This window comes from Rhinolophus sinicus, linkage group LG05 (genome assembly GCF_036562045.2).
Source record: "Rhinolophus sinicus isolate RSC01 linkage group LG05, ASM3656204v1, whole genome shotgun sequence".
NCBI classification, from domain to species: domain Eukaryota; kingdom Metazoa; phylum Chordata; class Mammalia; order Chiroptera; family Rhinolophidae; genus Rhinolophus; species Rhinolophus sinicus.
In genome coordinates, this window is record NC_133755.1 from 128606396 (window position 1) to 128627659 (window position 21264).

At 32.2% G+C, this 21264-nt stretch overlaps 1 protein-coding gene across 1 annotated transcript in view; it reads left to right on the forward strand.

Moving 5' to 3' along the window:
* UFL1 (UFM1 specific ligase 1) overlaps positions 1-18562 on the forward strand; it is a 35974-nt gene extending 17412 nt beyond the window's left edge. Inside the window, exons 8-19 of the mRNA XM_019743420.2 lie at positions 3147-3293; positions 4575-4750; positions 5953-6132; positions 7869-7989; positions 10304-10420; positions 13396-13513; positions 14652-14818; positions 14903-15033; positions 15924-16004; positions 16315-16400; positions 16901-17081; positions 17920-18562. Of these exons, the coding sequence (XP_019598979.2) occupies positions 3147-3293; positions 4575-4750; positions 5953-6132; positions 7869-7989; positions 10304-10420; positions 13396-13513; positions 14652-14818; positions 14903-15033; positions 15924-16004; positions 16315-16400; positions 16901-17081; positions 17920-18138 (1724 nt within the window). The 3' untranslated portion in view covers positions 18139-18562. The remainder of the gene's footprint in view (positions 1-3146; positions 3294-4574; positions 4751-5952; positions 6133-7868; positions 7990-10303; positions 10421-13395; positions 13514-14651; positions 14819-14902; positions 15034-15923; positions 16005-16314; positions 16401-16900; positions 17082-17919) is intronic.
* Positions 18563-21264: the final 2702 nt, after the last annotated feature.

Genomic DNA, 21264 nt, shown 5'->3' on the forward strand with positions numbered 1-21264 from the left:
AGACATTTCTCCAAAGAGGACATGCAAATGGCAAATAGACATATGAAAAAATGCTCAACATCACTAATCATCAGAGAAATGCATATCAAAACCACAACGAGATATCACCTCACCCCAGTCAGAATGGCTATCATCAACAAGACAAATAGTAACAAGTGTTGGAGAGGCTGTGGAGAAAAAGGAACCGTCATACACTGTTGGTGGGAATGCAGACTGGTGCAGCCGTTATGGAAGGCAGTGTGGAGGTTCCTCAAAAAATTACGAATAGAATTGCCATATGACCCAGCAATCCCTCTCCTGGGTATCAACCCAAAAAATCTGAAAACATTTATACATAAAGACACGTGTGCTCCAATGTTCATTGCAGCTTTGTTTATGGTGGCCAAGACATGGAAACAATCAAAATGTCCTTCGATAGATGAATGGATAAAGAAGTTGTGGTATATATACACAATGGAATACTATTCGGCGGTAAGAAAAGATGATATAGGAACATTTGTGACAACATGGGTAGATCTTGAGAGTGTAATGCTGAGCGAAATAAGTCAGACAGAAAAAGCAGAGAACCATGTTATTTCACTGATATGTGGTATATAAACCAAAAACAACAAAAAAATAAGACAAACAAATGAGAAACAGAAACTCATAGACACAGATAATAGTTTAGTGGTTACCAGAGGGTAAGGGGGTTGGGGGGTGGGAGATGAGGGTAAGGGGGATCAAATATATGGTGATGGAAGGAGAACTGACTCTGGGTGGTGAACACACAATGGGATTCATAGATGATGTAATACAGAATTGTACACCTGAAATCTATGTAATTTTACTAACAATTGTCACCCCAATAAATTTTAAAAAAAATAAAAAATAATATTAAAAAAGAATTTAACCAAGGATGTGAAAGACTTATATACTGAAAACTGTAAGACGTTTTTAAAAGAAATTGAAGAAGACACAAAGAAATGGAAAGATATTCCATGTTCATGAATTGGAAGAATCAACATAGTTAAAATGGCCATATTACCCAAAGCAATATACAGATTTAGTGTAACCCCCATCAAAATTCCAATGGCATTTTTTAAAAGAAATAGAACAAAAAACTGTCAGATATCTGTGGAACCACAAAAGACCCTGAATAGCCAAAGCATTCCTAAGAAAAAAAAAAAAAAACAATTCTGGAGGTATCACACCACCTGACTTCAGATTGTACACAGGGCAACAATAATCAAAATAGTGTGGTATTGGCAGAAAAACAGACACAGAAACCAATGAAATAGAATTGAGGACCCAGAAATAAACCCACATAAATATGGACAGACAAATTTCAACAAAGAAGCCAAAAATATACAATGGAGAAAAGAAAGCCTCTTCAATAAATGTTGCTGGGAGAATTGGAAAGTCACGTGCAGAAGAATGAAACTAGACTGCTATCTGTTACCATATACCAAAATTAACTCAAAATGGATCAAAGACCTAAACATAAGACCTGAAACAATAAAATGCATAGAGGAAATCCTAGGTACTAAACTTACGGACCTTGGGTTCAAAGAGCATTTTATGAATTTGACCCCAATGGCAAGGGAAGTAAAAGCTAAAATAAATGAATGGGACTATGTCAAACTAAAAAGCTTCTGCAGAGCAAAAGAAACCATCAACAAAATAAAGAGGCAACTAACCGAATGGGAGAAGATTTTTGCAAACAATGCCGCAAACAAGGGGCTAATATCCAAAATATATAAGGAACTCATACAACTCAATGACAACAAAAAACCAAACAATCCAATTGAAAAATGGGCAGAGGACCTGAAGAGACATTTCTCCAAAGAAGACATACAAATGGGCAATAGACATATGAAAAAATGTTCAACATCACTAATCACCAGAGAAATAGAAATACAAACCACAATGAAATGTCACCTCACACCAGTTAGAATGGTTATCATCAACAAGACAAATAGTAACAAGTGTTGGAGAGCCTTTGGAGAGAAAGGAACCCTCAAACACTTGGTAGGAATGCAGATTGGTGCAGCCACTGTGGAAGGCAGTGTGGAGTTTCTTCAAAAAATTAAAAATTGAATTACCATATGACCCAGCAATCCCTCTCCTGGGTATCTACCCAAAAAATCTGAAAACCTTTATCCGTAAAGACGTATGTGCTCCATTGTTCCTTGCAGCTTTACGGTGGCCAAGACATGGAAATAACCAAAGTGTCCTTCAATAGATGGTTGGATAAAGAAGATGTGGTATATATACACAATGGGGTACTATTCTGCCATAAGAAAAGATGAAATAGTACCATTTGCGACAACATGGATGGATCTTGAGATTATTATGCTGAAATAAATCAGACAGAAAAAGTCGAGAATCATATGATTTCATGATACGTGGTATATAAAACTGAAAACAACAAAAGGACAAGACAAACAAATGAAGAAACAAAAACTCATAGACACAGTCAATAGCTTGGTGGTTCCCAGAGGGTAAGGGGGGAGGGGGGGTGATAGATGAAGGTAAAGGGGATCAAATATATGGTGATGGAAGGAGAACTGACTGGCTGAACACACAATGTGATATATAGATGATATATTACAGAATTGTACACCTGAAATCTGTGTAACTTTACTAACAATTGTCACCCCAATAAATTTTAATTAAAAAATAGAAAAAAAAAATTCCATGGCTTTATCTCACTGTTGGTTCTAATATGATCTGGGTATCTTGATTTTTCTAAATATGAGAAAATTGAACTTAGTAGCATTAGTGATTGTATATTACCTATTCTCAAAGTATTTTAGTCATCCTGTTTTAAACAAATCATGAGATAAGTAATGGCATATTTTTTTCCCAAACTTACTCAAACTAAAAATTCAATGTTAACTAGTTTACTAGTTTGAATTACAAGTTCAGCACCTTTACCTAGGTGCCAAAATTTTGTCAATTTATGGCCTGACTATTCTCATAAATGGCAGGAAATTTTTGTCTAATATATAATGTCTTCATTTATGCAATTTAAACTTGAAATTGCCTTTCTAAAGGGTAAGGATAGATTGTAAAATAGTAAAGCTTTGGGGTTGGTCTTTTTTTTTTTTTTTTTTGAGATTTATACCTGCTCTGATTTATTTCTATTTGTTTGGTTTTGTTTTAAGCTGTGCTTGAAGAACTTGTTAATAGTGGACGCTTACGAGGCACTGTGGTTGGTGGAAGACAGGATAAGGCGGTGTTTATCCCTGACATGTACTCCAGAACACAGAGTACTTGGGTGGATTCCTTTTTTAGGCAGAATGGCTATCTAGGTAACTTTTTTTCTTTTCTTTGAAACTAAAGCTGCTTTCTAATACTACCCACATTCTTAGAAAGTTTTGTACTAGCCCTAGGAGTAAACACGTACTTTACTGGTGTCCAGCAAATTTTAGTGGTTCTCTTTAAGTATAAAAGAGACTGCAGGTTTTTGTGGGTCTTGGAACTGAGTTTCATTCCACAATTATTGAACAGTTGTAGAAATGCCAAAAGCTGGTATTGATTGTTACCAAACATCCAGTGATAGGATATTATTACAACTTTAAGTATTTTTTAATTCATAAAAAGTAATTATATTTTATGAAGCTGCCCAGTTTTTCAGTTAACAATATCTTAGAAATATTTTATTGGCTATCACGTTTATAGTGTTCATTTTCATTCCTTATCCAGTACTTCAGAAACATTGAAGTTATTCTAAATTCAGTTTCTGAGGTTCTGTCATTTATATAATGTAGATTGATTGAATTTAGTTATTAAAACAATTAGCAAATATATATATAAATACATATATATATGTTATGTGTATATATATGTTTGTATATATATGTATATATATACGTATACATATATATATATATATATATATATATAATATATATTTTATAACCCGAGTGAAACCACGTAACAGATCAGTTGCTTTCTCAGTAAAAAACCTGTGTTGTTAGTCATTAGTGTTCAAACATTTTAAATGCATGGTAGAATACATCATTTAATGATTATTTGGGGATGAAGAGAAGATGGTAGCTATCTCCAATAATTTCAATGGTTGTAAATTTAAGTCTTCATTTTTTACTTTTATCTTATATCCTAAATCTTTTTTGCTAATTTAATTTAGACTGGAGAATTACTTTGTCCTAAGTTGATGAAACATTTGAAAAATAAATTCAGTTCCTTTAGTTAATGGTCATAAGCCAAGTAGATTCCAGTTTTTTGTTTCTTTACTTAAATCATTACATTCTCCTTTACCTCCCTTTCTACTTTGTTGCTATATAGTTCTCATGTTTACCTTTGATCCCTCAGTTGGACAGGGAGTAATATTGCTGGGATTGAGAAATTACTTGAACCAGTTTTTCTACAAATAGATTTAGTAGTGAAAAATTTGGGAAGGTAACATAAGCAAGGAATAGGCTGTGGTACATTTCTATGCTTTATTCTTAAAAAAGATATTAGAATACAGTGTATTCACTAAGAATAGATTTTGGTAGAATTTAACTTTTTCTAAGATTTCTAAGTGTGAAGCTTGACAACTCTATTCCAATTTTGTAATATATTTCTAGAATTTGATGCTTTGTCCAGACTTGGAATCCCCGATGCTGTGAGCTACATAAAGAAAAGATACAAGACTACACAACTCTTGTTTCTGAAAGCAGCTTGTGTTGGCCAAGGGCTCGTGGATCAGGTCGAAGCATCAGTGGAAGAAGCCATCAGCTCTGGAACATGGGTGGATATTGCAGTATGTTTTTTTCTTTTTCTTAATTTTTCTATAAACTAACTACAACTGATATTTCACTAATATGCAGCCATTTTAAGAATGGGGATACATAAATGTAGTGTTGGCTTTAGAGCCAAATCCTAGCAGTCATGGTTATAACAAAAATAATCTTAATTATTTGATGCTTAAAAATGTTCTAGCTTTTGAAATAGGGTACCTTTTATATGTGGATAGTCAACATCCAGAATCCTATAAATCTCAAAACAAACAAGCAAACAATACAATGCTCATATAAGCCCTGCCATAAAAAATTGATGAGACTTCTCACAATCTTTTCCAAGCATTTACAACTTTACTGCCATCAGGCATCGTGTTGCATTTGTTTATCCCTTATCTATTAATCTCTGCTAATATGTTAACACAAGCTGCTTCAGCACTGATAGTGTTTTACTTCAGGGTTCAGTATTGACCTGCCTTTATTATGCCAAAAAGATAAGTGTAGGTGAAGAGAATGAAACAATCCATTATTCACTAGTCAGGGCCCAGACTCCTTATATAGCAGAAAATTCCTTGTTTTAGATACACAAGTTCACAAAGATTCCAGATATAAGTGTCTGTTTATTCATTCAACAAATTTTATTAAGTGCCTTCTGTGTGCCAGGCACCATTTTACTTGCTGGCAGTGTGTTATCCAGATAAGTTTCCTCCTCTCAGGGAGGGGTACTTTCATTAAGGGTAAATAGTTAATAAAAATGATAATTTCATATACTAGAAAGAGCTGAAAAAAATGTATTTTGGAGGTAAAGTTACCAAGACTTGATAGTGGAATTTTTGTATGTTCATGAGAGGAACTGTGTGTGACTTGTAGGGTTGGGACCTGATCAAGTGAGTAAAGAGTGGTACCATTGAGATGGGGAAAATGGGGAGTGTAGATAGGAGCTGGGAGTCTGGAGGCAGGTGGGTGCAAATCAGTGTTGGTTTGGAAATGGTAAGTCTGAGATGTCTATTAGCCATACAAGGGGGAAGGTTAGGAAAGCAGGGGGATATATGATTTCAGAACTCAGAGTGATGATAAAAGCAGAAATGTAATTTTGGAGGTTATCAGTACATAGATGGTTCTGAAAGCCATTGGACTTAATGAGATCATCTAGGGAGAGCACATATGTAAAGTTATCTGTATTATGTTGCATTTATATTTATTTTCATTTTGTTTGTAATTCTAGCCTCTGCTACCCAGTTCTTTATCAGTTGAAGATGCTGCAATGTTGCTTCAACAAGTGATGCGAGCATTCAGCAAACAGCCTTCAGCTGTAGTCTTTAGCGACACTGTTGTAGTCAGTGAAAAATTCATAAATGACTGTACAGAACTGTTCAATGAACTGATGCACCAAAAAGCTGAAAAGGTATGCCAGATTTCCTTTCACCTACTAATCTTAACAGGAATTCTCATATAAGAATCATCTGGAGTATTTTGAAAAATGGGGTAAGCAGCCTAATCCAAAATGAACACTGTGTTTTATATGTTATTTTCTTTTACTACATCATTCCTTTTATTTCCTTTCCTGGATTTATTTTTCTGCTTCTTCATTCCCATCAGGACATACAAATTAGAACTTAGGGAGCTGATTTTATGAATCAAAATTATATAAATGAAATTATACACTTCACAGTTAAGTCACCTGAGGGTATTGGCCCAACATTAAACTCCACAAAAACAATATCTTTGGATTATATACATAAGTACACAGTGTATTTATCGATCACTACATATTATATTTTCTAAATCTGGCAGAGTCTCATTAATTTTTACTACTTGGGGTATACAAACCAGATAACTTACTGAGGAAAGAGAGTCTTTGTTACCATCAAAATCGATTAGTTCCTCAGAATAACTACTGGCAAAGTATCTAAAAGCAGAGGTCATGCTAGGTCCGTTTTAATGACTATTCAACTCATGTTTCTAATTAGCAGCACCATCTACTTATAAACCCTCCTCACAAATACCCCATTTATCTTAGACTGTTAATAAATTCATGAGAGTTTATTAAATATGTAAATAATTTGTATTTATCTATATTCATTTTTTAAGCTCTTGAATAGTTTAAAAAATGAAATAATTTTCTACATTTGGCCTGCTAAGCAGCAGAGAGGAGTGAAAAGTGCACAGGGTTGATATCCGTAAACCTGAGTTCTTTTCTCAACTTGTTTATTCTCTGTTTGACTTTGGACAAATAGACCTCCAGTTTCCTCATTTTCAAAGAAAGGATGGTGATGCCTACTCTCAAAAGGATAAATGTAAATCAAAGAATAATGCATGTAAAATTCCAGATACGTCTTAGCTACCAGTTACTAAATGGCTATATTATTATTTTTATTTGTGACCTTAAGTACTTAACGTGGTCATCGATTTATTTATTTTTTTTCCATGTGCTTCTCCCTCCAACCACCAAAATAAATTCAGGAAAAAAAGGACATTCTATCGTTTGAACTGTCAACATTCTAAACATTTTTCTTTAGAAAATCAAAAGGGAAATAATCATTTTTAAAATGAAAATGGACTTCTGTCACTACAGATTTAGAACACCTTTCCATGATAAAGAACTGGTTTCTGGACTGGGAAATAGTTCATTGTTATTAACATAAATTTTTAAAAACAGAATCAAGAATGAATCCAGAGGTCAAGAATGAATCCAATTATATGACTAAGTGTGCAATTCATATATGTGCATTATCGTGGGGTGGTGGGGTGGAAATTTTACCTTTCTAGTAATCCCAGGTATCCAGTATGGTACTGGACGTGGGAGTCTCAAAAACAAAGGGAGCAAGGGTCACCTGTTAAGCAGCAGGAAAACCAGCCAATAAACTGCTGAAGAGGATTGCATCTGATGCTGTGTGATCAGTTGTTCAGTGACCAGATAGGATTTCTCATTAGCTGACAATAAAAAAAGTCAAGAATAGTAAAGAGACTGATTTTTGGCAAAGAGAAATAGTCTCAGTGGCAACTGTGAGACAAATCTCTATAACTATTATCAATGAAACCTAACAATAATTAGGATGTGAGTACATAAACAACTTTTATTTCATGCATTTTGTAATGCTATATACTTTTGCCTACCAAAAAAAGCATGTTTTATTTCAGGAAATGAAAAATAATCCTGTTCATTTGATCACTGAAGAAGATCTGAAACAAGTCTCCATTTTAGAAAGCATTAATACAAGTAAAAAGGATAAAAAAGATGAACGAAGAAGGAAAGCAACAGGTAATTATTAACAAAGAAGATTCATAGATGAGTTTTTTATCTGTTGCAGTGAACTCTGCATCTGTTAAGCCCTTTGAAAGGCATTTTATTTGGTTGATTCACCTTTAACTACTAATATTAACCAGATCTTTTGCTAATGGAGTTAATTTTGATCATAAAAATGGAAATATTGGTGACTATTTTATGTTTTATTTGTGAGAACTAAGTTAATTTTATGACCTGGCCCAACCCCTGTTGTTCTCCGCCCTCACCCATTTTGTTCGAGCCCAGTAGCTTTTTAGCTTTTTCTGTTGTTTTTTTTTTTTTTTTTTTTTTTTGATTCTCACACTTGACAAGTTTGTGTTTGTTCACCTCACGCACAACCTTTGCTCTAGCTGTTCCCTCTACCTGGAATGTTCTCTCCTGAACTTCAAGTAGCTTGTTTCTTCTTGTCATTCAGAAATCAACTTTACGTCAGTTCCTCAGGGAGCCCTCCCTAACCACCGGAATAGTAGACACAGTCACTCCCCATCATATTATCTTGCCAGTTTTTTTCCATCACTTTTATCACTGCGATGTGTTTTATTATTTGGGAACCTTGTCTATCACTTTTTTCTCGTTTCCCTAGTACTTAGAGCCCTCTGGCATATTTTAGATTCTCTATAAATATTCTTTTGTATGAATGAATTTTCCAAGGAGATATTTTCTCTTCAAATTTCTTTTTTTAAATTTAGCCACTGGAAATTATTCTAGGTAGCACTGGTATACTGGTAATTTGCATTTGGAAACTAACATGTATTTTTTACAATACTTATATTAGGAACAATGTTAGTTTCTTAGCTATATCAGAGTTACAGAAATTAGATATTCAACATATTTCATTAAAAAACACAGGTATATTGAACATGTGTTATAAAAACTTAATTTTTATTTGCTGTGGGAATTTTCTATTTTTTTAAAATCATTTCTTTCCTCTTCAAAGCCTTTTTCTACAGTCTTGCAATAATGATATTTTTAAATTTCTTTCTATTCTATAGGAAAACTATATAGTAAATTACTCGAATAAATCACAGTATTCACAGTCGTACATATTTTATCATATTATTTAAAGATATAGTTATAAATTCACCTTGATTAATTGGTTGCATTTAAATGTCAGTATAACTAGTCTATTTTATTTCCTTTTAAAAATTCAGTCATCTGGTATTTTATTCTGAGTGGTAGTACTATTATATTGTAATAGTTGAATTACAAAGCATGGAATGATGTCAGACATAAAAGTTTTCCTCATTAGAAACCTGTTCCCAAATGTAATAAAAAGCACATTCACTTTACACTTGTGCTTTTGAAAATTGTATTTTTTATCATAAAAACAAAGAAAAATAATAGACCTTGTAGGATTTGATGAAATCTAAAGGAATTCTTCTTAGAGTTTACAAAAAGATCTTTATATAAATTACTTTATTTTATTGAAAAATGAATCTTTTATGAAAAAATATAGTTTTAATAGTTTTCAATGTTTCAATCCCACTATTATATACATATTTTGTTGAATAGATATTTTAAATTTAAATATGTAATAGAGAAATAGATCAATAACATTTTTTTACTTTTATGGTGTTTTAGTTTCATAATCTCTTTTTTTAGTCTTCATTTAACCAGTAGGTGATTGATATCTATATTTTTCTACATAACCAATTTAATATTCTTGCTCCACATTTTTAGGTGCTCTATAAATATTTATGGAGCTCCTGTTATGTGTCAAGAATTACATGAACCCCAAGGATACAAATATTAGTGGGACATGCTTCCTGCTCTCAAGAAGTTCATTGTCTTGTTGGGTGGTAGGAGAATCAGGATGTCTCTTGTAAACATGGGTAATAATTTTTCAACCAGGAAGTCAAAACCAAGTATAATTCAATTTGAGAAATACTGTAATAGGGGATATTCATCTCTGTTACCACAGAGATGAGCAAATGAGGGCACACTTACTTTGGGGAAGGTTGGAAAGGAGATAAAGGAATGGGTTTGACCAAGAAAATGTCAGACAAAGCTACAGAAAAGAGGTGTCACTAGAGGAGGAGGAACAGACTGCATTTAGAGCAGGTAAGTTATCTAAGTGCGTTGCTCAAATTCAAGAAATTTCATATTTTATTATATTTTTATTAAATTTATAAAACTTTTAATAAAGAAATTTTGACATTAAAGAGTGACAAAAAGTTTAATTGTTTGGCTTTTTTTTCTGCTGTAAAGTTAAATATGACCATATAGTGTCATCATTTTCTAAAAATAGTAGTTAAATTAGATAATACTAACTAATGTCATTTTCCACCAGAGGGCAGTGGAAGTGTGAGAGGAGGAGGTGGTAGCAATGCCAGAGAGTACAAAATTAAAAAAATCAAGAAGAAAGGAAGGAAAGATGATGATAGTGATGATGAGTCATCTCACACTGGTTAGTAACATTATTTTACTCTTCCTTTGTATATGCATGATTTTTTTAAAACATTTTCTTAAGATGTATATGGTTAGGTGTATATGCTTGTACAGGAAGTCCTTGCTCTGCAGTTTCATTGGGCGTAAATATCAGTTACCACAGTTTGGTTAAATGATATTAATCCCCCAACAACATGGTTTATATTTCAGTTTACCAGGGTATATTAATGGTGAGTAATTGTATAAAGTACTAATTTCATGCTAGGTCCTCAGCCCATAAATCGGCACATAAATAACAGATGTGCATCATGATCTATGACAATCACATCACTTACTTCAGTTTATCAGTGATTGATCACTGTGCATTTCTTATTCACTTCACACACAGACAACAAAACATGTAGTTGGGTTGCCTCCTTTTTCCCAGTGATAAATAAATGTGACATTTTACAAAAATGGATAATCAAAAGAGGGAATTGGCTAACAAAGATGAAAGTACAGCAATTAAATGAAAAGTGATAACACTGGAAATAAAATATGAATCAAGAATAAAAGGAATTACAGAAAAAATAGCCGACTGTGGGAATGTTGACATTGCCACAGTTCAGGGGACTGTAGCTGTGCAGTCAGAGGAACTTGGTAAAGGCGTAGTTACTGACGCAAATGAGGAAAGTGATTGTGACAAAAAGGAAGAAAATGTCTTAGAGGATGTGAAGTTGGCAGAGAACTTTACAACGTTGAAAGGGCAAAGGATAAAATGTTGGAAGCAGACCTAGAGTTAAAAAAGGAGTATGACAACTTGCCAAGGCATAAATGCTTACTCTGGATTATAAATTACAGGGTGAGGACAAAGCAAGCACTGCCCAAACTATACCTTATGAGTTTTTACAAATAAATAACACTTCCATTGTCCATGTTTCTGAGCTAAATTATAATGTACTAAATTATAAATATTAGTTTTATTTTTCATTTCCCTATACATTTATAACCATCAGTAAGAGCTTTTAATGTTTTTACAGACTTTTTTAAAAGATCATAGAGCAATCGTAAATTTTCCCATTGTTTATTAAGAACTTTGCATAGCTTCAGCTGCATAGTCACTTTTATGGTGTCCCACTGCTTTGCAAAGCAAATTACAGTATTTTATGAAAAGTATTTCTGCAAATTTAAGTAAGAAGCATTAATTTTGTACACATTTACTTTTTTATGTAACACTTGATTGGTTAGTTACTTCTGTCTAAGGGGGAGAATTAAGTGTATAATAATTAAGTGTATAAAACTTGTTAGTGTTTGGTGTGGTTAAGTTAGGAAGAGACATCCTACTTTGTTTTTCTAAATAAAATTACAATATTTTATATTTCAATTTTTAAAATAAATTAATGGAACTATAAGTTCCATTATAGTTTTTCCCCAGCAAAAGGAGAAAAATTTGAAATGATGATAATTTGAGATTTTACCTCCTTCACAGAGTTCATTATGTGTAGGTTAAAGCTGGGAGATGTAGATATCAAGTGACATGGCTTCAGCTGTTACTTGACTAGTACTTGCAATAGCATAGTTGTTTAAGATCTGTCTTTAAAGTATTCTAAGATAGGTAAAAACAGCTATTCTCATCATGCATAAAACAATATTAATTGAAGGAGAAGTATCTTCACAGAAACTACTAGCTCTACCCTTAATTAAAATAATACTAAGACTGTCCTATGTGAGTTTTAATTTTTCATTCATAAATGGATTTCCCTGTTCCCCAGATGCAGTAGGGGAGGGAATGAAGGTGCATTTAAGAAAAAAACTTTTCTAATATCTGTGGCCTTAAGTAATTATTAAATGGGGCATGTGATACTCTTATTATACATAGATTATGAAGAAGGGCTATAAAATCATAGTAAAACCATCCTACCTAAAAAATGTAATTTCATTGCTTTCGAAAAACGGTCATGTTGTAATTTCTGAAATGGGGGATGTAATTAGGTTCTCAGCGAAAATGTAGGATCAACGCAGTGTGAAACATTACTAGAAGGAAATACAATTTAATAACTTTAAATGCCTGCATGAAACAAACAGAAAAATCAGAAGCTCTTTGGTGTCAAAGATCAGGAATGGATAGAATAGTACCCATCTATTTTAAATCTGTGATCTCAACTACTTACATCTTGATGCACAGTGAAATTGATTTTTGAGCTATTTTATTTTTACTTCTAAGGTTTTATTTTTAGATTCAGTAACTAATTTAGCTGGATATCATCACCTTTATACTTTTATAATTAATAAGGGAAATACTGTTAACTTTCTTTATCTTCAGTTTATACGACTCCAAGTAAATGAGTAGATATAACATTTCCATAATTAACAATTATTTTCATTACAGTAGCTGCATACAAATTTTCCTTAGTATGGAATTATCTTTGTGATAGCAAAAATAAATAATGGGTGTAAAATTGTAATTTTTTATTTATTTATGCCTTTGCAAAAATGATAATTTTTAGCTTAATTCTACTTGAGCTGCGGACTGATTATAAAGACTTTTCCTAAAGCTCTTATGTAAATTATAAGGATGATTTGATTTTTGGTAAATATTTAGTTTTATAAAAAATTCTGCTCAGTATCCATTGTTCAACGAAGAGAATTCATTCTTTCCTAAAAGACTTTTTTCCCGTTTGGTTGATTGTTTTAATATCTAACTATTTGCGGTATCCAACTTAAATCAGGGGAAAGCATCTTTATTATTTTCTGGTTGACTTGTAGAAAACAGTCATTAAATGAGATTAGAAAATTGTTACTCAGAAGAAATGTCACTATGTACACTATTTTTTAAATTGTTAAAAGTCATTGGTATTTGACATTGGCAATTTTATGCACATAAAAATTAATATCAGTCTGGATGATAGGCAGTGAATTACTACCTTATGAAATATGTTAATGGAAAATTATTTGCTTTCAGGTTGTTTCATTTGTTTCGTTGTTACTTTTTTTCATTGTTCATTTCTATTACAGGAAAGAAGAAGCCAGAGATCACGTTTATGTTCCAGGAGGAAATTGAAGATTTTTTAAGTAAACGCATACAAGATGCTCCTGAGGAGTTTATTTCTGAACTTGCCGAGTATTTAATAAAGCAAGTACAAAAACATATTTTTTTTCTATTTGGTGATATAAATTCAATGAGTTATTAAATAAAATTTTCACCAAGATGATAGAAAACATATCTTAGGTGTTTTCTTTTCAAAACTTAGAATTGAATCTAGCCACCAAATTCCAGACTCTGCCTACAAAGGCAGTTCAACAAACATGTAAGTGCTTTGGTCAAGGCAGGATGGGAAATACAAGGGGAGAGTGTGGAGTTGTCCTCATCCACTGACCTTACTGTCCTAGTTGGGAGGAAACCACCAGCACTAATCACTGGCTGGTCTTTTCCATAGTATGAAAAGTCAAGTTTAAAAGCAGGAAAATAGCATTCTCTATCTGGATTTGACACAATGCACTTTTAGGGAGAAGATAAAGTCACAACATGCCTTTGAAGAGAATGAGTTTAGACAGCACTAACTTGAAATGAGCCAGGCTAATTATTTTTATACAGAAAATCAAAAAATTGTGTTTAACTTGACCATTACTAACTCAGGTGTTCTTCCACAAATTAGTCCCAATGTGTAAGCTGCTATAAATGCAATCCAGTAGCCCAATGCATCTAACTTTTTGAATTTAGAAATTTAGCTTTTCTAGTGAGATTTTATTTTAAGTGAATAGTTTTTGTGCATGAATATATTACATAATCATATTTTTCATCTGTAAGAAGGTGAAATAGTTACTAATCATTTGTCATTTGTCTTTAAAGAATCTTTTCTGAGTTGAACATAAATAGGGTTTTTTAAAAAATACGTTACCTTTACAGTACTTTAGAAATTGAGAATTTAAGTTATTATTCCTGAGGATGGGGAACAGATTTATAGTCTACTGTTCTCCAAATTAATTTTTAAAAGCTGCTTTGAATTGAATTTGAACTGAAGCTTTTGTGTTACTGTTTTTGTTGTCTTTAATGCCGTAACTTTGAGTACTTTAAAATTGAAAAAAGAGTTCATTTAAGTTAGAATTCCTGGAATTGGAGGACAAATTCTTGTGAACTATTTTCCAAATTAATCTTATTTGTTTAAAAAACTAGAGGTGTTTTCTTAAGCCTTATGTCCATAGAAGAAAAAATTGTTTATCTATGTAAATCCAGTACCTTTTCATAAGCAAAATATGTTTATCTTGTGTAGACCTCTGAATAAAATTTACCTTGAGGTGGTACGTTCAGTATTCATGTCTTCAACAACTTCTGCCTCTGGAACTGGTAGAAAGCGCACAATCAAGGACTTGCAAGAAGAGGTTTCAAATCTATACAATAATATTCGATTATTTGAAAAAGGGATCAAGTTCTTTACAGGTATACTTAATACTATTTTCCCATTCATTGGTTCTCATAATTTTTCTTGGATATTCATTTTAATAAAGCACCTTTATTTTTCAGATGATACACAGACTGCTCTTACCAAGCACTTGCTAAAGACAGTCTGTACTGATGTCACTAATCTCATTTTCAACTTCTTAGCTTCGGATTTAATGATGGCAGTTGATGATCCTTCAGCCATTACAAGTGAAGTATGTTAGTGATATTATTGCCATTCTTGATGTGCTTTGTTTTGAAATCTGAGCATATTTTAGTTTCTCACATCTGAAATAGTCCAAAAGGGAAATAAAATACAGGAAAGGGTTAGGGACAAAAATCTATAAAATTTTTAGGTAAAGTTTGGTACAATGTATATACAGTTGCTAGGAGGATTAGTAATATATAACCAGTCTATTAAATAAGATTATATAGGAAGAAAAACACAAAATTTAAAAATATATGGTTATAAATAGCAAAAAAAAATAATAGTCAAGGAGATACAAAGTATACCATAGTGAATGTAGTCAGTAATATTGTAATAACTATGATGTCAGATGGGTACTAGATTTATCGGAGTGATCACTTTGTAAGTTATATAATTATCTACTCACTATGTTGATACTTGAAACTAATATTGTATATCAACTGTAATTGAAAAATAAAAAATTTATTTAAAAAAATGTAATGATGCTTAATTACTTTGGAATCAATAGCTTCGTTTTTTCCTAATTATCATTATGTCACATCCCCTTTTCCTGCTGAGTTGCAAGTCCCTTAACAGTGTTAATGGCAGATTCCATAACTTTGCAGTCATTTTCGTTTAGTGTCACTATCTTGTTTCAATATTTAGACTAATTCTACAGAGAATTAATCTAATCTCTAAAGAGATTTCTTTTGGTTAACTGGCTGTTGGCTAGCTCTCTGATTTGAGAATGTTTTTTAGCATATTTTTATCTCTAGTTTGAGACCTAAAATTGAAGAACAAAGACAAACTCCAACCTTGTCTTATAGTAATAAATATACTTTTCTCTTTTGTTTTGTTTGGTCTTATATCCATCACATGTCAAAGACACAATCCTGAAGAATTTTTTCCCCCCCATAGGTAAGAAAAAAAATTTTAAGTAAATTATCAGAAGAAACTAAAGTAGCCCTCACAAAACTCCATAGCTCCCTGAATGAAAAGGTAAGCAAAATTTGATTCTGTTTAGATATTAGAGCTAGAATTTGTGATCTTTGAGTAGATTTTTATCAGAATATTTGTAAACTAAATCGAAAACCAGCATTCTGCACTCAAATAGCTTTTTGGGAGGTGAAGGGGGAGACCAAGCAGGGGTTAGTTTACCCTCTTTAAAGTCCTAAATCAGAATTTCAAATTTAATGACAAAATAACCTTTTTTAAAAAATTGTATTTAGGAAGTAAAATAAAACATGATTAAATGGCTATATTTATTTTGTCAATCTGTTTATAAATTGTGATATTAAATACTTTTCAGAGCATAGAAGACTTTCTTTCTTGTCTGGATTCTGCAGCAGAAACTTGTGATATTATGGTGAAAAGGGGAGACAAAAAAAGGGAAAGGTAACGTTGAATTTATGTTATTAATAAATTCTTAAATGTGTTATATGTCACATCTGAAATTGGAATTTCACTGTCTGAATCTTGCATAGAGAACTGTTGTATCTAAATGGTTGTAAACCTTCAGGCATATTCAGTCTTAATATATTTCAGTCTCCTTCCCTGACCCATCTTGATATGGGAGCAGAGTTCCTTAACCCTGCAGTTGATCAAGCCTGGAAACTTTTTATTAGCTTTGAGACCTTCTTTACGGGAAACCTATTTAAATCAGTGCACTTCTATTTGATCCCAACAACTCAAATGGCATACTTTAAGTGTCCCTGCAGTATTGTTTTTTTTTCCTATCATTTTCTAGTATATTATCCATGGCACTTAGGTTGTATCCCGTATTTAAAAAGTCCCTTAAATATTTATGGAACTAGATAATTAAATTAGAGCAGTTAAAAATGAATACAGAAGGTAAGAACTGAAATTGGTGAGAATTTGTGTTTTTATTTGTTTAGGCAGATGCTGTTCCAGCATCGACAAGCCCTGGCTGAACAGCTGAAAGTCACAGAAGACCCTGCTCTTATTCTGCACCTCACATCGGTCCTGTTGTTTCAGTTCTCAACCCACAGCATGCTCCATGCACCTGGAAGATGTGTCCCGCAGATCATTGCTTTTCTTAATAGCAAAATTCCAGAGGTATTACACTTTTGATGCACTTAAAACTTTTAAAGCTTTTAGATTCTAATATTTTAAATGGATAGATGTGAATCATTGCAAACAGTAAGACATTACCGTGTTTCCCCGAAAATAAGACCTAGCCAATCAGCGGTAATGCATCTTTTGGAGCAAAAATTAATATAAGACCCCGTCTTACATTATTATATTATATAAGACCCAGTGTTATGTTATGTTATACAATACCGGATCTTACATTAATTTTTGCTCCAAAAGATGCATTAGAGCTGATTGTCCCGCTGGGTCTTATTTTCGGGGAAACACGGTAACATCATCTTCCTGTTTCCATATATGAAAACAGTGAATTAGGAGATTGATTTTTAAAACTTAGTATAGCTCAGGAATCTTTTAGGATCCTATGAGATCCATGATAAAGAATATTCTGAATTTGGAAATTAGCTTTTTGAAAAGATATGGTAATGGCCAGTCTTCAATTTCATCTTATTCAGGTTTAAACTGTCCTTTGAGGCCCAGCTCAACAAGTCTTATGCTATAGAAATTCTTCTGAGAAACGGCTCAGCTAAAAGTAATTTTGGTTTCTTTGAACTTTCATCACTTTGACTATATCTTTGGGTATAGAACCTAGCTAAATCAACTGTTAAAATAATCTGTATTCATGTTTTCTCTCTCCTAAACTGAACTCTTTGAGAGCAAGGATCTTGCCAGATTCAACTTTCTACTTACCTGTCTAGTGATTTGTAAAGATGAAGACCTTTGATGTGTATTGGTTGAACAAATCCTAATTTGTTCCACAGAAATTTAAATCATGTTTAACTTCTTCTCCTTTCTCTTTTCACAGGACCAGCACACTCTTTTGTTAAAATATCAAGGTTTGGTTGTTAAGCATTTAGTTAATCAAAATAAGAAGACTGGGCAGGGAGATGATCCCTTGAGTGATGAATTAGACAAAGAACAAGAAGATATCAGCAGTACTACTCGTAAAGAGCTTCAAGAACTTTCTTCATCCATTAAAGACCTTGTTCTCAAATCTAGAAAATCATCTGTGACAGAAGAGTAATGATCTTAATTTACTTTTGCCATATAGTAAACATTTTTTCCCAAAATTATTGGTGAGTGGTTATAAAACATATTCACTTTACAATCCCCACTGCCCTCATAGCCACTCACACACATACAATTTAGTTAAAACAATGGTGTTATTTTTAATGTAAATCTTTTAAAAATGTGACTTTTTGTAAATTGAGTTCTCCGTGGAACCTTTCTTTTTGACATTATAATTCTAAAAATTATATGTTTTAGATTTATTTTTGTTCCAGATGCTGAGTGAAGAATAAATTTTCTGATATCTTTCCTTTCTAGTATACAGCTCATTCAACATGTTATTAGATTTCAAGTAACATCATTATATTTATACATATTAAAGAGAAACATAAAATGTGGTCATATTTTTTAAAAAAAGAAAAACCCATTGGTGTCAAAAATTAAAATTGTGTATTTTATTTTAAAATTAATAGAAAATGCTTTAAACCTAATATACAGAAATTTGCAATATATATATATATATATATATTTTATTACAAGCCCTCGCTCTATTTCTGGCAGATAGAGGGCCTCCCATCTCCCCCACAGGAGTGAGCTTTTATATGGTTGGGGGCTTCAGGGATGCCCTTGCAAGCGTAGAACACCTGATGGGCCCATGCATTGCTGCGCTGTATTCTAAAACACGATACTGACAAGAGTAAGAGAAGAAGTAAAATTTACTGCTAGTAAGTATAAGGCACATGTTAACATTGAGATAATTAAGAATTTTATGCAAATATTTTTCTTTAACCTAGTTTCTAAATTTCATTTATTATCTCAGTAGTCACTGTAGCACCTAATAATTTGTTGTAGAGGGATTTATAAGTGCATTTAAATCATTGGGACCTCTTTTTTCAAAAATCAAAAGAAACCCTTATAAAAAATAGATCCTTTTTTCCCTAAAGATTAGTAGTTATAACTAATTAAATTAAATAAACTAATTAAAACCAAAATATTTCTTTGAAGTATCATTTCAACATAATGAATTTTAATCAAGAATTTATATCAGAAAGCAATTTATTTTGAAATATAATAGTAACTTAAATCTCGAATATTAAAAAGTACTATTTTATATAATTCGTTATATAGCATTTGAAACCCTCTTTGAAAACGTTTGAATACAAAGATCAGTCTACTCTAATTCTAGACAAAGTATTAACAATGAGCGAAAGGAATTACTATGTTTCTCTGAAAATAAGACTTCGCCAGACCATCAGATCTAATATGTCTTTTGGAACAAAATTAATACAAGACCTGGCATTATGTTATATCATATATTATATTAGACCTGGCCTTATATTAAAATAAGACTGGGTCTTATATTAATTTTTGCTCCAAAAGATGCATTAGAGCTGATGGTCTGGCTAGGTCTTATTTTTGGGGAAACATGGTATATAATTGCAAACGTATAAAAGTTGATAGGAATGTAATAAATTTAAAATGTTTTTTCATTGATAATTTTTTGCTAATGTATTTCATATAGGCAAAGGAAGAAATATGACCAATACTTTATGACCACACACTCCAATTAGTTTTGTTTATTCAGCTTCCAAAATATTAAACACTCAACATAATTTTTTATCTTTGCCTAAGAATTTTATCATTTGTTTCAAAAGATACCAAAGTAATCCATGTTTTTGTCAAGCTAGATCACAGACAATAAAGCAAAAAAAAGCATTCAGACTTTTCAGACTTTCTTAATTTGTGAAAATAAAAGTAGAAGAGACGATGAAACAAAAAGGAAACTATTCTGTTTTGTTTGCATTAAATATTTTTTGTTTTTCACAGTAAATAAGTTTATTTTTTGTAAATTATATAGATGATTTTGTATGTACCAATTTAATTTCCTTAATAAAATAAAAATTGTTAAATGTTTATCTGCAATGCTCTTAATGGGCAAATTTAAGAATGTTATTAAAAATAAAGTTACCTGTTTCTATTAAGTTTGGTGGTACTTTGAAGACTACTAGGATTAATTGATGCATGTGTTATGTGTATTTACCTTTTAAATTCTTATTCTGAACATCTTTAAAGGATTTTGCTCTGTTTTTCTTACACAAAAATAGTTCCATAGTCCTCACTGTCTTTCATTCCTTGAAAGTTTGCCATTTATGGAGTATTTCACCTGAGTAAACATTTTCACTTAGCTCGATTTCAGCAAATGTACAGTTAGGCTCTTATCTACTACTTCTTTCTATTACACATTCAGCAGAGATACTTGAATAACATGCTTGTTTATTCATTTTCATGTGTGTTCCATCTCCACACCATGTGTTTTTGAAGAGTGAAGGAAACCACCTTCTAACCATCAGAAAGATTCAGTGAAGAGTGGCATATCTTATCAAAATCACAGTATATTTTTAGAAAAGACCTTAATGCTATTTTAAAATAATAAATATGAAGTTGCTTAATCTGAATGTAGAACCATCTTGAACCTTTTGGAGAATGTGCTTTAGTCAAACCATAAAGCACCAAGGACGAGGTCAAAGCACAATTATCTAAATAAAGTATAGTATAATATAGGGCGGCCTGTAGATTGAGAAGGAACAGTTCATTCCTTCCTCAGAAATTCCACTCGACCCAGGGCCAAGTAAAATTTTTTTCTACTAAGAACTTATGTGAGTTGAATAGGAGGTGGGAACAATGGAAGTTTTGCTTTCTTTGACTAATACTTATGATGCCTTTACCCCAGTGTATGTGGGAAATGAAATAAAAACACATATAAACTCTGGGATATGTATTTTCCACAGAAATCTGGAAGCACTGTTAAAGTCGAGGTGAAAATGGCCTTCAGATTCATACAAATTGCTCTACCTTGAAGGTCACATTAAGCAAAACCAAAGAATAAATAAAACCAGGAGAGACTTCTTCCAAACCATCTAAGAAATAAACCCAGATTTTCTGGCTTTCAGAATCACAGTGTTTATTCCATTTACATCACTTTAAAAAAGGAATAACTAAACATGTATTAAATCTTTGTAAGTTCCCAGTGTTGTGTTTTGTTTTACCAGGCTTGCCTCTATTTGACCTCTATTTCTCCTCAGTGATTAGTAGTAAAACTTAACCTGCATGTGTATCTGAAGAGCAGGAAGGAAAGCATTGT